This window comes from Larus michahellis, chromosome 13 (genome assembly GCF_964199755.1).
Source record: "Larus michahellis chromosome 13, bLarMic1.1, whole genome shotgun sequence".
Classification (NCBI taxonomy): Eukaryota; Metazoa; Chordata; class Aves; order Charadriiformes; family Laridae; genus Larus; species Larus michahellis.
In genome coordinates this window covers 6,178,772-6,198,555 of record NC_133908.1, presented here as the reverse complement: position 1 = coordinate 6,198,555, position 19,784 = coordinate 6,178,772, and the positions used below count along the sequence as shown (strand labels likewise).

Genomic DNA, 19,784 nt, shown 5'->3' with positions numbered 1-19,784 from the left:
GTCTACTTTAATAGTAGATATTAAAGATGCTAAAGATGTCTTTAAATGTATCTGATAAATATCAGGGTAGTCTGTCATTCTAAGAAAACGGATGTGGGAAGGAACCAAAAGCACTCTAGAAATAGTGGCTGTTTTATTGTTGTGTGAATTACACATTGCCACTTTAAAAAAAAAGTATCATCCTTAGGCACAAAAGCAGAAGAGGAAACTTCAGCTGTCATGTTTTAGTGCAGTTTCTGGTAAATAGTGGTGCTGATGCAGGCTGCTTACATTTGAAGAAGTGCTTTTGAGCCCATTTGTACAGGGGAAGCTGATGGACTTCATCTTTGCTTTTGAGAACTGTTTTAGTAGCAAGACAAGCTTGTAATATTGAAACCATGGGACGTGTGCTATGTAGAGTTGAGATATATGAAAAGTGAGTGGATAAAAAGTTTGGGCTTTCCCTTTGGGCTTAAAACCTCAGGCTGGTGTACTAGGATTCTCTTTGCTCTTGGTTTATGCTATAAAAATAAGGCTGCTATCGCGTTGCTGGAAGCTTTAGCTATCTGGCTTTTCCTGCTTTTCAGATGCAACAGCAGCAGCAGCAGCAGCAGCAACTACAGCGAATTGCCCAAATGCAGCAGCTGCAGGCAGCACAGGCTATGCAGGCACAACAGCAGCAGCAACAGCAGCAGCAGCAACAACAGCAACAAATACCACAACAACAGATACAGCAACAGCCACCTCAACAAGTAATGCAACAGCAGATGCAACAGATGCAACAGCAACAACAGCAGCAGCAACAGCAGCAGCAACAACAGCAGCAGGTTGCTCAGGCACAACAGTCTCAGCTGCCACCACAATCCCAGCCTCAACCTCAGCCCATGGTATCTCAGCCACAGGCAATCTCAGGACAAATTCCTAGTCAGGTTATGCCTGTTACTCTTACGCCCCAGCAATTAAAAGCAATGCAGGTAAGGGCTAGTGACCAGCTGATTGTTGGTTCATTATGATACTCTAGAGAAATAATAAAACCATTTATGAAGCTAGTATTTAAAAATAATTTCTTGTCTTACTCTTGAATGGACAAGAAAAAAAAAGAAAAAGAAACAAACTCTGGTTAAAGGAAATATCACCTCCATGATGTTTGCTGTTCTAGGACATGAGCAAATGCTTTGAAGTGCCTAGTACATGTGACTGGAGCCAATGTTGGCTCTCTAGCATGCTGGCTTTTCTTCTGCTGCCATGTTTAGAGTTTTTGGTCAAAGGTTAAGATACCATGCCTTGAAGAGAATGTGAACAAGACAATAGTTTTATGGTGTTGAACCTCTTGCTGGGTCATCCTTTTGATGGTGCAGCTTTTTGAACTGTTGCATTACAGTCAGTTTTTTCTGTGCTGTTGAGCAGAAGCTCAGATGTAATCCCAAGACCTGCTTTTCTTTGGGCCTAGCTGGGAAGGAGTGTCAGCCATACTTGAGAAATTATTCACCCCACATGCATGAGTTAATATATCCACTGTGTGCTCCTGCTAGCTAAGCTAGGACTAGTGAAAGGTCATGTTCATCACACTGACAGTCATAATGAATGTATAGACATTTGAAATGTTGGTCATTGGTAGGTGCTTAATACAGTGTGCTTGAGGGAAGTCAGTAGTTACATGCTTAACTATGTTTGCCAGAAAGTTGAAATATCTAGTATTGTTGTAGGAAGACCTGATAGAACCGGAAAGAAGTTGCAAGAAGAAATCAAATCTTGGGTGCACAGTCTGTAGGAAGACAGTTCCAAATGTTAGAAACATCAGAACTTGCTTTCATAATGAAAGCTCAAAAAGTCTTTAGAAAGAGTATGTATGTGAGGCTGATCTTGTCTTCACACCCCTTTTGAGTGTAGTCAGTGTAGTTGTAATAGAAGTGTCATGCCCTGATCAGGTACATATGTTTACTTCATTCTTCCTTTTTGTACTCAAGGTAAGAGCTCAGCTGGTCCAGCAGCAGCAGGCAGCGGCAGCAGTGCAAGCAGCTCAGGCCCAAGCTGCTCAGATGGGAGCTTCAGGGCAGGTAAGGACCCAGGAGCCAGTGTCACTAGTTACAGGCCTGTAGCAAGTGCATGCTAGAGACTAGCATGGAGGTGGGTTTATGGTGGCTTTCTGATGAGGGGGTCTAGCATTGGTCCTCCCCTTTATAAAGGGTATATGGGCTTTTATGCTGTTTCTCCTTTGCCTGGAGTCAGAGGCAGGATTTCGTTGACAATCTCTCTGTGCATGCTCTCTGTCTCAAGTAGGTAAGATTGTTGCCTGTACTGACACAGGAATGCACAGTCAATAAGACGGCCTACTGTGGTCACACTACAAGTCTGATTGTTGGTACCTGGAGTGTATCACCTCTTCCTTTGTTAAACTTTCTTAGGTGACTGCTTTGTTGTGTAAACTGATTTCTGTACTGTGAATCTTTGCCTGCTATCTTTACTCACATGTGATTTACCTTCCATCTCTATGTATCAACCATAAAAATAGTATAGACAGTGAAATCTCTTTGCACTCCCCTCTTGTTCCTTTCATCTTTTGCTCTTCTGAGTGAAATGGGCAGTATAGATTGCTCTTGTTCTGGATGTGAATTGTGAAGAAAAAATGGCATGTGTCACAAGTGCAGAGTTACATTAAAAAAAAAAAAAGTGCTGGGTGAAAGCTTGTTGTCTAACACAATTTTCTTATCCTGCAATACACTTGTAGCCCCAGTGATTGTTCCTTGATGTGTGTCTGGTATGAAGGAGACATGGGGGAAAAAAATTGGGAATGGCTTGAGCTGAACCTCTCATCCCATTTTCCACAAGAATATGAAATAGTCTTTCGTGGCTTACCTCTGTAGTGTTTCATATTGAGGCATTTTACAGACATGGGTAAGTACAATTATCACCACTTTGTAGATGAAGAGACTGAAGCAGACAGGTGAAATGAGGTTTACTAGGATTAATGGCAGAGTTCTTTTCATATACCCAGACATTCCATGTCTACATGCACCATTTCCCCTTCAGCGCACAAGTGATACTATAGTTGTAGTGAGACATTTGGAAGCTTTTTACATGGACCGTGGGAACAATTGGTTGTTCAAGATGCATCTCCCAGACCTGTATCAGGAATAGTGCCTTGTACCATCATTGTACATCCTTGTTGGTGGCTAAGTTCCGTTTCTGTATTGGTCCTTTTGCTTGTGTCAACACAGGATGTGAAAGTTGAGCAGTGGTAAGTACAGTTGGTACAATACTGGCAGCGATGCAGAATTCTCTTTCTACAGTTGAAATGTGAATTAAAACTTCTGTTTATTTCTTAAATAATTTCCAGGTGGGAGCTGCAGGGACTTAGGCTGACTGGAAGGAGACTCTGACTTTTTTTCTTTTTACTAACTTAACGGTGCTCTTTCAACTCCTAAGCAGATGGATTGTGCTTATGTAGTCAACTTAATTCTTGCCCCATTTAGTGAATTCATATGCCAGTGGCTTAACAGCATGGTGCATTTGAAAAGTTTCAGGTGATAAGATGGTTGACAGTGGGTTTTGTATTGCAGCTTTATTCAGACATATAGTAGACTCAGGGATTGCTCTTTATCTATCATGGATGGAGTTTAGAAAATTCCACCTACGGATTTTACTCCATTTGTGTTCATGCCATTGCAATATGAGTCCACTAAAATTCATTTAACACTGTGAAGTCCAATAATTAAATGGGTTTCTTGTACTTGTGTAAATACTCTCTGTATATAATCTTTAGTTTTCAGATTGTGGCAGTGTACAGTATTACAATGCAGCTTCGGTATTGAGAGTGTATATGGAATTTCCTTAATCTATAAGAAGTTTCTTTTAAGAGTAGATTTTGGTTTGTATTTAGTAAGTTTTTCACTAGCGCCAGCATTTTTAATAAATCTGCCTTGATTTCTTCATTTGGTTCAGGGAAGCTTTTGTTATAAACAAACCCTATCCTAATCTTTGCTTTTTACATTTAAACTTAATCTCTAGGGGCTTTCAAACTTGGAATTTTGGTTGTTATGGCTGTGTTTTTCCTTTTCCGCAAAGTTTCTGTTCATTCTTCCTACATAAAAGTAAAAGCAATCCCAGGTTTAAACATGGATCCACCTGAGTTTTGAGGTTGTTCTCTGAAGTTGTAAAGACACTGTGCATGTCAGTGTTCCCCTGCTTGGGTGTCTAGTCCTTGTGAGCATGTAACTCACAGGTGAAGCTGATAAGTAAAGTGAGTAGTGTCCTAGTGACCACAGAGTGCCACACAAGTGCTTGCAGCACCAAGAGAAAATCTGTAATGAACTGGAGTTAAGTATCAATAAAGTTTAAATCACTGTTCTGGTGCAACTCCGTCAGGTGCTCAGAATGCAGATTGGCTGTTGCTTTTAGAAAATCAGAGCTGCCGTTAGTGGAGTGACAGCAGCACAGTACTTATATATGCTTACAAGAAGCTGCATATTTTTGGAATTCTGAATCTTTGGATTTTAGGTGAAAGAAAATTACAGGTTCAGGATTCTAATTGTTATATTCTACTTCATTTTTATCAAATATGGGTTTTGTATCTTACGGTGGAGGTAGATTCTCTTCCTCTGCTTGCCCTCTGTTTTTGTGGGGTAAAATTCTTGATTCTGTAAGTTGAGATAAATCAATTTCACTTGCAGAGGAGGATTTGCCTTCAGTTTAAATCTTTTTCAAAAGAACTTGAACACTTCTGGTTGTCTTCTGTTTTTAGACTGACAAAAACTCTTTCATTAATCTATTGCTTTGCATAAAACAGATGCAGTCTTGGGAACCACCTTTCCTGAGTCCTTTGTCACAAGGTCACAGGTTTCATAAACATAAATCAGCTGGAGAACAGGAAAAATAGACTACTTTTGTTAAGAGAGTGGAATTTGTGTCATTTTATATGTACACTTCCTTTCCAAAGCACACATTTCAAAATGCAAAAAATCAAAACCAGAGTTGCATGCACGTGCATACGTGTTTGACCAACCACAAAACAACAAGCAGCTGAAAGCCTTTGAATTGGAGTTTGTCATGTTGGTGTTCAGTGGTTTGCCAGGCACTTAAACTGTGAATATGCTTCTAATTTCCTTGACCTCTGAGGAAATAATCTGAATCTTCACACTTTGGTGGTGTGGCTTGAGAAAACAGGTCCAAGATGGGATTTGTGGGTCACCATAACATCCCTGGGTTCACACACCCCAGACATCCATGTGCATTCACGAGGGTCTAAGATGGGGTGATTGTGCCTGGAAGGATATGTTTATTTTTTTTTTCTAGCAATGTCCCTTTTTTTTTTTTTCCCCCTTTTTCTTTTTTGTTAGGGTTGTGTTGCTTCACCAGCTCTCATGTTGATACTGTAGCTCTTCACTGCACTTTGTAGCATCCACCTGTGCTTTGTGCCAGTGCTGGGTTGTTGTGTTTGCTTGTGGTGGCTGCTGCATGCTGTGTGTATACATGCGCATGTGTGTATGATGTCTGAAGCGCTCTCATTTGTTGCCCTTTTGAAATCCTGTCTCTGACCATCCCTCTTTGCCTGGATGGAAAGGGACTGCATTGCTCTGATGTTGTGAACTAACAGCTGTGCTGAATTTGACACTGTTTTCTTTATCAGTTATTGCTTTCCTTTTTCAGTCCTGCTGTGTTGTATTTAATTTTATTTATTTTTAACAGTTGTAAGCACATGCATTCTCTGACTTTCTAAAGACATGTTGCTGGCTGCTTCAGTCCATTTACATAGAACACTAAGCAAGAATGCCCCAAACCATTTACTGAAAGGAGACTTCATTAACTCATAGGTTAGTTAGGGCCTGTGTAGGTTCCTTGGTAATATGTATGCTGGAAAAAAAAGTAGCCCAGAGAACTTTACTGTAGATCTTTGAAGTACCAAACAGAAGCTCTTTTACTGATAAGTGAATCTGCCCAAATACTACCTCAAAAATATGCTATATTTTCTGTAAATTCTCAGCATATATGGTGTAATATCAAATTTTAAGTAAGAGAGAGCTATACAGATATGTATGATTAAATCTGTGTGGCTCATGCAGGCTGATGGTTCTGAAAGGCACTTCTAGACACTGCAGAGTAGCGTAGTCCTAATACTATTTTAAAATACAAATAGATTCTAATGCTAACCTTCATCATTTGTCCTAAATGATTGTACTTTAGGGTGTGCTCAGTCTATACATCAGAAGAATCAAATAGTGCATGAACTAGCTTGAGGCAGATTGTGGACTCAGAATATTTTTAGGACAGTTTAGTAATAGAGGAATGGGTATTTGTCAAAATGATGGAAATTGCAAGGATATATTTGGCTTATTCTGTGGGTTATAAAAGGAAGGAAATAGCTTTTTCAAACCCAGAAGTACTTTTTGTTGTCTTTGTCATTGTTATACTGTCGTAGGTTAGGTTGGTCTGAAATTTGCTCACTGTGGAGCATTCCTACTGATAGTTGCTGTTGAACTGTCTCCCAAATTCTTTTGCAATGAAATATGCAAAAATATGCAAATACTGCTAAATTCTTTGAGTCCCCAGCGGGGGAAAGCACATCAGAAACCTATGGCATTATGTAGTTTCTTATATGGAGCATTCTTGACAACAGTCTTGGAGTACTTACTTCCAAGAATTCTGGAAAGTCAAGATGTCAGGCAAAATTTAGGAAAAGCCCTTCATGCAACTGATAGCATAGTCAACCCTTGACCCATGAATCTTAATCTACATATCAGCTCTCTCAAGATAAGTAGAATTCACTAGATGCTTTCTAAAACTGGATAAAAAGGGGATAAAAAGGAGTTTGATTTACAAGCTAGCATGGTAGGTTAGCCTTTAGAGAAAAGCTCACTAACCTGCCCTTCATGCTCTTCTTCCCCCTAATTCCTGGAGGTTGCATGTGCTTCTCATCCTGCCAGTGCACTGCATTTCTTGTTTTGCGATTACTTTTGTCTGTTGTCCCTCTGTCCTCAAAGATGATCACCGCACCTATGGCCCGAGGTGGGATGCAAATAAGACCACGGTTCCCGCCTACCACCGCTGTGTCTGCTACACCGCCAAGCTCCATTCCTTTGGGCGGACAGCAAATGCCACAGGTATTTACTGAGTCAAAGCACATTGTGTCAGGAATTGTGCAAAGCGTTCAATACGTGATTGTATAGCACTTGCCTTCAAGCAAGGGGAAGTTCACTTTTTCATCAAACAACTAACTTGCTGGTGTTACTCAGGGTATTGGGCTGTTTAGGTTTTTTTATGGATCTTTTTTCTTTTTAAAGAATAGGTTTTCTGAGACCTTGGGATATCAAATAAAGCATTTTTAAAGCGGTATAGATCTTTAAAACATTTATAATGTTCATAATTGATTCAGGTCTCACTTTAGAACTCCGTGGTTTCTTTGTCTGTGCTCCACGAGTGTGCATTCATGAGAGTGTTGCAAGTCAGTACTGCATTGTACTGGCTGAGTTGTGTCTGGGACCTTACTTGTCATGTGTTCATACTCTGTACATGTGCTTCTTTCTTTAATAGTAAACTTGGCTCATTTCAGTTTGAGTAGTTTCTTGGGATGTTATCAGGGACCAAGAAAAATGGAGCTGTTCTCTTCTTTCACGGTTGTGTAGGAGGAACTGCCGGAAGGATTCCACTTGTACCTGCATCAGAGAAGAACCTGTATAGGCAGCATGGCAGCACCTCTCCAGCTGTTGCTGGAAGTTCCATGAGGTCAGAGTGCTGCATCTGCCTGCTGCGGGTCCAGATCTGCTAAAGACATCACAGTCATGTTTTGCAAGCAAAATGTGTCATTTTGGGGGAGCAGGAATGGGGAGAACCAGAATGAGATAGAATTGAGTTTTTACCAGTAAGTCACAAGACAAGGTACTGGTCTGCTCTGCAGAAGTTTGCTGAGCCTGATGTGATTGGTGTTGGTTTAAACACGTATCATATCATGATGGTGGAATAGTGTTTAACTGCTTTTTTTCTATCTGTTATTCATGAACCTCGTATCTTGTTCTTCTAGATGCTGATTTTCAAATTTAATAGCAGGTGCAGTTTTAGTTCTTAATACCACTGCATTTTGTTCCTAGGTTTCATGAAAGTTTCTTCACTTTTTGCATTTTACTTCCTTTGCAAGCTGCTTGTGGGGCTGTGGAATGTCTGCAACTCTGCTTCCTAGTGCTGCTGCACCAAGTTCAGTAGGCACAGCCTTTTCTTCTCAGAAATTTGCTAAAGTAGATACAGTGACCAGAAAGATTCTATATACCTAGGCAAACACATCTGTTGTTGTTTCTGGTTTAAGATGGATGGTCACTTTAGTCCTGGTCATTGCTTACATGTTAACTGAAATAAAACCCAGGCATAGCTGTTGAGTCAAAGAATTTAGTTTGAGCCTTATTCGCTGTGGCAGTTTATATATACTGAGAAAATCATCTCCCATATGAAGTATTCACAATGTTTAGTTTGATGATGAGAGCTTCCAATAGATATTTAAGTATTAGATTGGCTTATATTTATATTTGAGTCATAACAAAAGACCCCTAGTTTGAGCATTCAGTGCCATAGGCCAATCTTTTAGTACTGTCCTGTCTGTGGTTATTGAGGAGCTTTGATTTCTGACACCAAGTGAACTGGTCATCAAGGAGCGCTCTCAGTAGTGTGCCAAGGATTGTGAAAATGATGTAGAAGACTGAACAACTAGAGAAGGCAGAAGAAGAAAAGGAATTTCTTTATGAATAAAGTGATTGGAGTGAAAATGGCTCCAAAGCAGGTGGTAGGATGAGGGAGTGAGTCATAGTTTAATGGTGGTGGGAAGCATGTTTTTAAAGCCAGTCTGACATGCCATATACTTGACAGCTCTGTATCAGCATGAATATCTAGTGCTGTCTGCCAAAACATTTTGTTCAGGTTCTAGGTGGATTAGAAATTAGAAATGTTGTAATGTGCGCCTCTAAATATCATAAAATGCTTAAATAATACTGTCTGTTTGATATAACTACCTTGTCATAAGAGCCCTTGCAGCTGTTCACAGTAGGAGTAAAGGGCTGTAGCATATATCTGGTTATTAATTACTCATTTAAGAGTCTGTCATTTCCTTAACTACTGTTTCATTAGGCTTGGTGATAGGTAATTCAGAGTGTCTTTTCTCTTTAGAAAAGCATCCTGGTATTGCACTGGAGGAGAATCTCTTTCAACGAAAGGACCAGATGTGTTATCAATTCTGTGTGGCTATTTATTATTACCTCATATGGCATAAATGTCAGTCTGTCCTTTTTTGTCACAAGGCTTCATTGATTCTGCAGTGGGATTTTTTTTTGGTTGGGTTTTTTTTGCTATTGCAGTCTTTTCAGTCCAAAGGATATATTTACTGATATGGCATTGTATTCCACAATCTCCGGGTCTTTTGAATTGCCAGAAAATTAGAACTGACTTGGTTTTTTTTCTTAGCTGAAGTTTGTTTGTGCCTGAATAGTTACCTAACATGAACTATAATCAGTATTAGTGGCACTTTTTGAACAGCTAAGAGAAGTTTCGTATACCATATTTGGATTGGCTCAAGAAACCTGCTGATCTTGAAATTTTAAAACATTAAACTAATACTCAGCTTTTGCTTTGGCAGTTAGATAACTAATGTGCTAATACCAATCATTCTCCTGTATTTCTAGTGTCAAAACCTTCCCAGTTCTGTCCACAAATTTATTGCAGTCTGCAATAGTATGAGCTTCCAATTTATTGTTGGCACAGAAATCATCAGCAAACTGAAAATATGGGGGGGGAGGGAAGGGGATAAAACTGAGTTAATACTAAAATAAAGCAAGGGATACAGGCCTGACTGGGAATATGGAAACCTGTAGCTGAACTTTTTTGAAATTCTGCAGAATTTCATTTTTTTCATGTCAAGCAGTAACCCAATTTGCAATGGAGTAGGCAAGGCTGTGCTTACTGGCTTAACACTAAAACTGAAAGTACAGTAGTCTAAATGCTTTCTAGAGTTTTCCCTTAGACTGAAAATGTTTCTACTGTTCCTCCTTATTACCCATCACTTCCTTGTTGCAGTCTCCTTTTCCTTGCCATTAGCTTCTGCATATTGTACACCCTTGCTACCAGGAGCTGAAAAATTTTTGCTAGCCTTATCTAGTCAGTTCCTTGCCTGAGACTCAGCAAACTGGAGGTAGGTCTCATAATTAAGTTTATCTTCCAGCATGGTATGCTCTAAACACTAAGAACAGCTTTCATTTGGTGTGTATTAAGTGCAAAATTTTGTCATGCAAGCCTAAATATCTTTTGGGCAAGACTTTAGAAAATTAGGGCTTGATCAGGTCACTGCAGAGTCGCCAAGGAAATTCATGTTCAGTGGGGTGCGATAGCTGTCCATGAATATTCTTGTAAATGCAGAAACTCTCATCCTGCAGTGAAAAAATGTGTACTTGCATTTCCTTATGCGTGTTGAAGATGAAGGGTGTACAAATGGTCAGTAACCATGGCTTAACTCTTAAGGTTAAATAAGGAGCTAAATGAGTGTAATGGAGTTAAAGCTCCAGAGGGAGGTGTTTTTTTGTCTCTTGGGGTTTACTGGGTATTTTTTTTTTTTTAAGCCTTCTTTTTAGTGGGAGTCAGTTCGAAAGAGTATTCCCTAGAAGTTGAAATGTCATTAAATTGTTAATCCGTATCCTGCAAACAGGATAGAAATCTAAAGCTGAAAGCATCTTTAGATCTATTCTACAGAGAGACATCTGAAATTATTATGTAGCAAATTAACTGCTTTCAAAGAAAAGTAAGGCAGTAAGTTCAGAATTACATACTTCTGAGTGCATGTTTTTGAAAATGTCTCAATTTTGCTGAAGTTTAGATATTAGACTTGGGTATTCTGAAATGAAGCCGGTGGAGAGCAAACCTGTTTCAAGAAGGAAGGCTGTTTGCCTATGCATGTAATTAAATGAGAAGGAGTAATGCAAAAAAAACCCAAACCCTAATTCATTCTATGCTTATGTGTGCAGTAGATGCTGCATGTTATCTTTGCTTTTCGGCAAGATTAGTAAATTAATGTGAAGGGACCTTAGTGTTGAAATGGATACAGAAGCTTAAATTGGGCAAAAAACCTAATGAAATCCTTCTTCCTTCCTTCGCAAAACACAGAGATTTAAGTTTTCAGAAGTAATTTTGTGTAACCAACTTGAAACACTTAAAAGGGGCCTGATTTTCAGGAAGTGATGAACCACTCAAAAGTGGTCTTAGTTTGACTCGGTGAAAAATGGGTGCAGCATCCATATGAGTAAGTTCTAAATCACTTGCTGTTCAATAGAATGTTAACTAGATTGTAAAAAAATTAGGGAGTGCCTTTTGCAGTGTTCATAGAATCACAGAATGATTCGGGTTGGAAGGGACCTTAAAGATCATCTAGTTCCAACCCCCCTGCCACGCTTCCTTCCAACAGTGGTGAATGCCTCATTTCTTTGGGAGGCAGATCATGCTTTTCAATCTCAGAAATGCTTTTCCAGCTGTTGAGGAGGAGATACGCTGTTGAAGAATCCACCTCCTATGAAAAACAGTAAGCACAGTCTCAGTATTTGTTGATTGTGGAGAAAAGGAAGATGTAACGGCTGATTTAAAACATCATTTCAGCCTCACTTTTCTAGATATTATCTTTGTAGGAGAGGCTGTGAAAGGTAATGGGGTTATTGAAGATTGAAAAAAAAAAATCATAGTATGTCATTTGATTTTTAAACTATATTTAAATGGATGATAAACTAATATCTTCAAGCTTAGTAGTTTTACGTTTGCAACTAGCTGGGGATTGTTTGGGCTATTTTTTTATTTAGTGGAGTGTGACCTCTTGCATAGCTGTAATGTGGTATTCCAAGCAAAGCATTTCCTGTCATATTCAGTGTGTACTTGCAAAAGCAGACCTTGCAATACTTACTTCTTTTTAATGTGCTAAATATCATGTCCTCTGGAAACAGTTGGATAATTTAGATTTAAGGAGTGAGTGAAGGACAACACCAAATTGCAGTGCCCGTGAAGTGTCTGGGACTTTTGGATTTACTGGGACCTTTGTTTAAAAATGGTTTAGACTGAGGGAAACAGAGTTGTTAATTCATAAAGGTCCTAATCAATGATTTACAGAGTGGATGCATGAGTTACTGCCCTCTGTGGGCTAATACAGTTTATCTGTGTATGTACTTATTTATAGCCTCAGGTCATAAGAACTCTGCATGTGCCTTAAACAAACATGATCACTTAATAACTGCATTACTATACCATGCTCCTGGCCATGATTTTTTTTTTTTGGTTGTTTGGTTTTAAGCGATCAAGGGTAAAAAATTCCATTAGAACAAATGCGAGAAGTTGCTATAATTTGAGCATCATCTGGCTCTGACACTTTAAAGCGTACAAAATAAATTTAGTTGTTACCCAGAATTTGGTGCTGTTCTGGAAACATCCGTCTTCTTGTCCTTCAGGCACAGCTCATCATTCTCCAAAGGTCAGAAAGCTACTTCATTTTTTTTTCCACCCAGCCATTCAGTTTGGAGTGTTTTGTCTCCACCCAGATTTTCAAAGCTGAGTATTTAAACAAGATGTTGGTGGTTTGGCTTACTTAATTATTTTTATTTTCTTCCTCCTAAAGAAAGCCAGTTGGGAAGCTACAGTCAAGTCTGACAGACCTTTGAAGACTGTAATTAAATTGTCAAAATAAGGAGGGGGTTTTATGGCTGTTAATTCTCCAGTTAGAACTGTCTTTTTTTTTTTCCTGCTCTTCTTTACTCTAGTTCTAATAAAGTACAGGTTTTTCAGATGGCACTTCTGACGTTTTAATTGCAACATGATGGTTTGGGAAATGAAAAACAATTATTACACAGTTATTCAAATTACGTGCAGTTTTAATGGTTATTTCTAGTAAAGCTGATACGAAGTACTACCCTGAGAGCCTCAAGAGTGAAACAGGTTGGACCGTCATTATGGGGAGGAACAGGAAACTAACACTTTCATTTCTTGTAGGCCTGAGGATACGCTTCTCTCCATAGGTAAAGCCTTTTAGTTAAGTTCCCATCCCGTACTCCCTTTTGTTGTTATTGATCTTATCTTCTTGCACATTTCAGGTCAGCCAGAACAATATTACCATGATGTCATCCCCGTCTCCTGTCCAACAAGCTCAAACACCCCAATCAATGCCTCCGCCACCACAGCCGCAGCCATCTCCTCAGCCAGGCCAGCCAAATTCTCAGCCAAACTCAAATGTCAGGTGAGCTAGACTGCAACTTTTGAGGACTTTTGTCAACGCTGTTAAGGGTGAGGTTTTCAGAAGCATTCAGTGTATCTTACTCTGTTTCCAATTAAGTGAATGAATTTTAACTTCAGTGAAAGCACAGGTGGGATTGTGCCGAAGACACTCTGAAAATCCTCATTTTAAGTAAAGTCTACTGGCAGAGCTACAGAGTGCCATAGCGATGCTTGCTAAAAGGATATCTGCTCACAGGCTGATCATGCTTCTTTGTCAGATTCTGACAGGTTTGATTTTATGTTTATTTTTCAGCTCTGGCCCAGCTCCATCACCCAGCAGCTTTCTCCCCAGTCCATCTCCACAACCATCCCAGAGCCCAGCAGCTGCACGAACACCCCAGAACTTCAGTGTCCCATCCCCAGGTCCTTTAAACACTCCAGGTAAATGATCTGAGAGCTATACTGCAGACCATGAGTTGGTGTATGTTTTGGTAACTGTAATAGTTCCCAGGAAGCCTGTTATTATTTCACATGATGTAAACTTTAAAGAGCTCTACAAAGCAGCCAGCATTGCAAGTAGTGAACGTCACACGCACCACATAACGCAACAACATGGATATCTCAAATCCAAATCAACCGAAACCTCTTTTTTCATCACTGAGCTATGTAATGGGTTTATCTGACTTCCCCAATCTTTTGAAAAGAAGAATGATACTTAATTTAATGGAGCAAGTTTATAGAGGCATAATGATTCCTCGGTTCCATGCAGGAAGGAACCCTTAGCAACAGCATGCAATTGTAAAGGATGTAACCACTTAATCACGGATGGCAGGCTGCTTTGCTCCAAAACATCTTCCTAGGGGTACTCTGACACTTGTGCTCTTCTCTCTCCCAGATGTAATAAGCAGTTTCTGATACTGTGAGTGGAAGTAACATACTGGCTCCTTCTCATACCAGTGTTGTGTGCTCTGCAGTTTGGAAAGCACCGACTTAAGGAAAACTGCAGCAAATTCAGTGTATTGATTTAGTGCTTAATGCACCAGAGTGATGGCAAAATGAGGACCTAGAAAATGGGTATATGAAACTTTGGACCTTTTCAGAAAAAAATTGTATTAAATGGGAATTGCTGTTCTGTCTACAGAACATGTTATTTCTGCACAAAGATTAGAGGGTTGGACAAGCACTTAAACTGAGGAGGGCATCCAGTTGTGGATTTGGATATTTGACGTGAGCTACGCTTTGAGAGTGCCACATTTCAGATCTAGATTCTGAAATGTGAGAATGCTGTTCTGCAGTATCTTTTATCATCTCTGTGACATGCAGTCTTTACTTCTTGCCAGGAAATCCAAATTCTGTCATGAGTCCAGCTAGTTCTAGCCAGTCAGAGGAGCAACAGTATCTGGAGAAACTCAAACAGCTATCAAAATACATTGAGCCACTCCGGAGGATGATCAATAAAATAGATAAAAATGAAGGTGAGGTTCCCTATATTTAGTCATGCATTTCTCTCTGTCCATTATCTCTTCTGATGAAAGCAGTACCTTGCCTTTTGTGATGGTTTCTGTTCTAGGAATTAAACATGAACATCAGTTGCAGTGAATGTTAGTTGCTCTTTTTTTGCCTATGACTGTAAGGATTTTACTGTGAAGCAAAATCCTTAAATTCTCATCACTTTTCCTTTTCTGATGTTTTTGAGACGCATAGAGCTTAGACAATGGATATACTTATGATTAGATGAAAGATCTTTGATCCTCACTACTTTCTTCAGTGTTGGCTCATGTTTTCACTTTTAGCAGTATGCTGTATTTCTGTCTGCAAGTACGGAAATTATTCGTGTAGTCAGTGTTTGTGTGTCTGATATTATTTCAGATAGAAAGAAGGATCTGAGTAAAATGAAGAGTCTCTTGGATATCCTGACTGACCCTTCCAAACGGTAACTCTTTTTCCTTTTGTCTAGACATCAGATTTGCCAGCTTTTCCAGAAATTTGTTGTTTAGCATCCAGCCATGTTGGCATTGAAGCTGGCTGTGGGACTCAGGTAGCAGAAACACTTCAGCCAAGGAGACCATTTTGTGGTTATGAAATTTCTCCTGTTCTGCAGGTGCCCTCTAAAGACACTGCAGAAATGCGAAATTGCTCTGGAGAAGCTGAAAAACGATATGGCTGTGGTACGTAATGCTTTGTGCTAGCAAGAGATAAGGAATTAATTCCAAAAGGTCTTATGATTTGGCAAGATAATTTTTTTGCATTTCTTGTTGCTCATGCTGTTAAGACTTCAAGTAAGGTTGGACAAAATAAGAAAACAGGAAAAAATGGGCAAGCATTTACTTCATGTAAGTCACCTGTATATATCTTTTAACTGAACTTTCAAATTTTTCTGCTTTGTGCAAAGACTTGAGTAATTCTTTCTATGAACTTTTGCAGCTGATTTCAGGACAGACTTCCTAAATGAAGTCTGCTTCCGAAATGCAGACTGCTTTTTTTTTTTTGCCCTTTTTTTTTTTCCTCTCAGTTTTGAGAATCGTTTGCATTTTATGCATTGGAAGTTTTCTGCTATAAAATTTTGCAGAATCAATAGATCAATAGTAGAGACTTCATTTTTGGTGATGATTAAAAGAAAAGGGGCTTCTCTTGTGTTTTAGCCTACTCCACCACCTCCCCCAGTGCCCCCCACCAAGCAGCAGTACTTGTGTCAGCCACTTCTGGATGCTGTTTTGGCCAACATCCGTTCACCAGTCTTCAACCATTCCCTTTACCGTACGTTTATGCCAGCTATGACTGCAATTCATGGACCACCGATCACGTATGTATCATTGACCTGCTGTCTGTCTTAAATGTTCATTATTTAAGGAAAAAATATTTATTTGTGGAAACTATTAAAAGAATAAATGGGTTTATGGGTGGGTGTGAGTTATATCTTTTGTTTTTACACCTGTAAAGTATTTGATAAATGCAGTGTTGGCATAACACTTTCACCTAGTCCATTTGTGGACTGTATTTTCCACAGGGCCCCAGTTGTTTCCCCTCGAAAACGGAAATATGAAGAGGATGAAAGACAGACTATACCAAATGTCTTACAAGGGGAAGTTGCAAGATTAAATCCTAAATTCCTGGTGAACCTGGACCCTTCCCACTGCAGTAATAATGGCACAGTTCATCTCATATGCAAGCTAGGTAAGCAAGAAAAAACTAAGGGACAAATTCAGAAAGAAGTGCTGAGCTTGATTGTAGAAATTGAAGAGTTTTTTGCTGACAGTCTTGAATCTTGCCAACCTGTGACTTCTGCGTGAAGTCTGTACTTACCAGATTCCTAGCACTGCTTAGTCATGATGTTCGGCACAGCCTGCTTCAGGGTACACCTGGAGATTTTGTTCATGCTGATTGATCCTTTCTTTGTGCTGAAGTTGCAATTGGTAATCTCATTTAGTGTCTAGAAAATTACTTGTTGCGAGCAATAATCTTGATTCCTGATTTGAGCTATACTGATACGTAAGAATCATTCTGCCTCCAACAACTAGGACAGAGCTAGAGAAATGCTGAGTTAATTTTTGGGTCTACTTCAATTTGTACTAATGATTACCGGCAATGATGTATGTTTAAAATAGAAATTCAAATTACATCGCTTTTTCATCTCAGCTGAAGAAGCATAAAGTGTTATAGTCTATTAGCTTATTTTGCACTTGGATTCCAATGGGGAAAATAGATTCTTTCCTCCTCCCCTTCGTTTAAAAAATCTGAACTGCTTTTGTCCTGAATATTAGTACATAAGGCACTTAATTTTGAAAAATGAGGTGTATAACTTAGTGAAGTTCAGCTGATGAAATGTTGAGATTGGCAAGGTGAAGAAATATGTGAGAGATGGAGCTGTGTTTGCCAGGTTCTTCTGAGAATTTAAGAGTGTTGTTAAAATGAGAACGAGCCCACCTTCCAACAAAAATGGAGATTACAGCCTGGTTCCTCCTTGGGGTTCAGAGGCTAGAAAACAAGCTGAATTATGCACAAAACCCATCTCTGTCCAGCAAGGAATGCTTTGTTCTGATGGGAAGTGTGTTTGCATTCTAGATGACAAGAATCTTCCAAACGTCCCACCACTACAGCTCAGTGTTCCTGCGGACTATCCAGATCAGAGCCCTCTGTGGATAAAAAACCCTAGACAGTATGGTATGAGGATGCTAGCATGACATTTGTTGGGCATGTGTATGCGGTAATAGTGGGGAAATGTCAGCACCTAATGTTATTCTTTTTTTTTATATATTATTTTTATTATAACTCCATTTATCTGTTCTCTTTCTTTTCCAGCAGCCAATCCCTTTTTGCAGTCAGTGTATCGGTACATGACTTCAAAACTATTGCAACTTCCAGACAAGCATTCAGTCACAGCACTCTTGAACACCTGGGCACAAAGTATTCGTCAGGCCTGCCTCTCTGCTGCATAACATCTTACTTTCTAAATCGTGAAGCAAGAAAGAAGGTCTCAACAGCTGGCCTCTTCCACATGCCACTGGAAAATCACATTTTGGGGAGGGTACTACAGAAGAAAGAAGCCTTATGTTGTTTTGTTTCTAGGTGTCAGGTTCGGTAGAGAACCTGATGTTAGATTTAGCTTTCATGCTTTTTATCTTCTGCCTCTGTGGACTTTTGCCAGCATTTTCAAATATACAGAATGTGTATATATGGTTCTTGAGACTGTATTAGGATGAGTTTTTATTGTCTTCTTAGAGAAGAAACTATTTGTGGACTTCCATCAGGGAGTCTGGTATAAGAGGGAGTAGGGAGAGAATGTCCTAATTTGCTTCAAAGTTTGCTCAGTGCCAGTATTCCTTTCACACTGTATGTTTTGTGACCTGATGCTGCCCCAGAAATAAATTGGCTGCAACTAGAATGAGCTTGCAAATTTCTCAGTGGTTGCAGGAATCTTTTTTTGCCTATTAATTACCTTTGCCCAGAGATGGGATAAATTACAGCCTTTGAAGGCATCCCTCAAATATGTGAGATAGATAAATCTGGATGATTATACTTTGGGGTGGGAACCAAATACAGGAAAAAAAAATGTATTTTATAGCTTATTTTAAACACTACTTTCTATAAGCAGTTTTTGGTTGTCATGGACCACGTTTCTCACTCCAAAAGAGTGAGGTGTTTAGAAAGAAGAGATATTAATGTGCACACTGAGTTCCTCTATAAACTCAGTAAGTGTGTACCTGAAGGTGTGTGGGGGGAAACACAACAATATAAAGCCCGTATAATACAAATCAATCCAGCAAGCTCGTAGCTGCATTTCTTCTTATACTAAGAGTCTCTCTGTGGTGTCTGGCTTCCTTTGGAAGTTGATGCTGTTCAGTGAAAATGCTTCTATGCTACATACATTTGTTTAAACACAAAAGGAAAATCAACATAGCTCAGGAGTAGAACTGACAACTAATATTTTGTGCCTTGGGCAATGATGGGCACTCAAGTCAGTCATCAGCTGCCTTATTGTTGGGCACTTCTAATGAAAACATTTGCCACAAGTAATTCTAATTTCATGCATAGTGTGATTGTTTTATAAGGTGCTCACTCTTAATTTCCTCATGCAGAATAATTTCAAATTTCAGATGTTCCCATTATATCCCGGTCCATCTCCCTGTATTGCACAGCAAACCTTAAAGAGCAGCTATGACTTTCGTAAATCTGTGTGGTGTCATCAGTTTTAGGATGTTCTTAACTGTGGGTACTTAGTAAGCACTGACTGAGGCAGCAGAATGCTATCAGTATTTTGTACATGAATTATCTGTTTGTTTCTATTGTAATAAATTTATTATTATTCCTGTGTTGGATGCTAACATTATACTGCTCTTCCCATGCTGATCCTTAGATACTAGTTCTGTTGTGTCTGTTGGATGATGGTTACTTTGTTCTATGGTAAGGGAAAACTTGTAGGCTTTGAAGGTTAGAGGAGGAAGTCATAAATGGCTCTTCATCCCATGCAACACTGTCTTTACTGTTCTTATAGCAAATTGGAAGACCTGCTCAGGAGTTTGGCAATGGTGTCTACAAATGAAAGATGTCATTTTCTAACCAGTACTGTTACATGGCCGACTCTTTCCTTAGGGCAAAAGAGCCAGCAGCACCAAGACAGTTTGTAATCTGTCTTGATAGAAATAAGAATAATAATAAGAAATGGGGGGGGCAGGTGGGTGTTAATACCCCATTGAGCACAGTGGCTACACAAGAGGTGCAAACATATGGAGAAGTGGCTTATGGAGGTAGAAGGCATGGAAGTCCATGCCTGGACTGGGGAGGCCTCAGGCAGGGAAGAGGAGGTTTAAGCCCAACACTGGGCTATGAGATGCCACTTGTGCTGCCCTGTCCCATCTTCTTTGTTTTGTGGGTTTTGTTTTTTTTTTCCTATTGGTGCAACTTCCTATAAATGTCTTGGTCCACTTGCAGTTTCTGTTGCCTTTGTAACTTCTCTGCCTGTAAGCCCTACAGCTAATTCTTTTTTTAGAACAGTGCAAAAGGCTTCAATGCAGTCATTGGTCAAACAGAAATGTTTCTACATATGGCATTGTTCATTTCAGTATTATAAATACTGATAGCTCATTCCCCCCTTCAAA

The 19,784-nt window shown here is 39.5% G+C and overlaps 1 protein-coding gene across 4 annotated transcripts in view; it reads left to right on the top strand.

Moving 5' to 3' along the window:
• MED15 (mediator complex subunit 15) overlaps positions 1–18,999 on the top strand; it is a 30,257-nt gene extending 11,258 nt beyond the window's left edge. The window contains exons 7-18 of one of the 4 annotated variants that reach the window (XM_074607089.1): positions 567–953; positions 1,947–2,036; positions 6,957–7,076; positions 13,068–13,210; positions 13,502–13,629; positions 14,529–14,663; positions 15,058–15,121; positions 15,290–15,356; positions 15,831–15,991; positions 16,196–16,362; positions 17,251–17,349; positions 17,491–18,999. In XM_074607089.1, the coding sequence (XP_074463190.1) occupies positions 567–953; positions 1,947–2,036; positions 6,957–7,076; positions 13,068–13,210; positions 13,502–13,629; positions 14,529–14,663; positions 15,058–15,121; positions 15,290–15,356; positions 15,831–15,991; positions 16,196–16,362; positions 17,251–17,349; positions 17,491–17,624 (1,695 nt within the window). In that variant the 3' untranslated portion in view covers positions 17,625–18,999. Of the gene's footprint in view, positions 1–566; positions 954–1,946; positions 2,037–6,956; positions 7,077–13,067; positions 13,211–13,501; positions 13,630–14,528; positions 14,664–15,057; positions 15,122–15,289; positions 15,357–15,830; positions 15,992–16,195; positions 16,363–17,250; positions 17,350–17,487 lie in introns of all 4 variants that reach the window. The other 3 variants (XM_074607088.1, XM_074607090.1, XM_074607091.1) reach the window with 3 other exon arrangements.
• Positions 19,000–19,784: the final 785 nt, after the last annotated feature.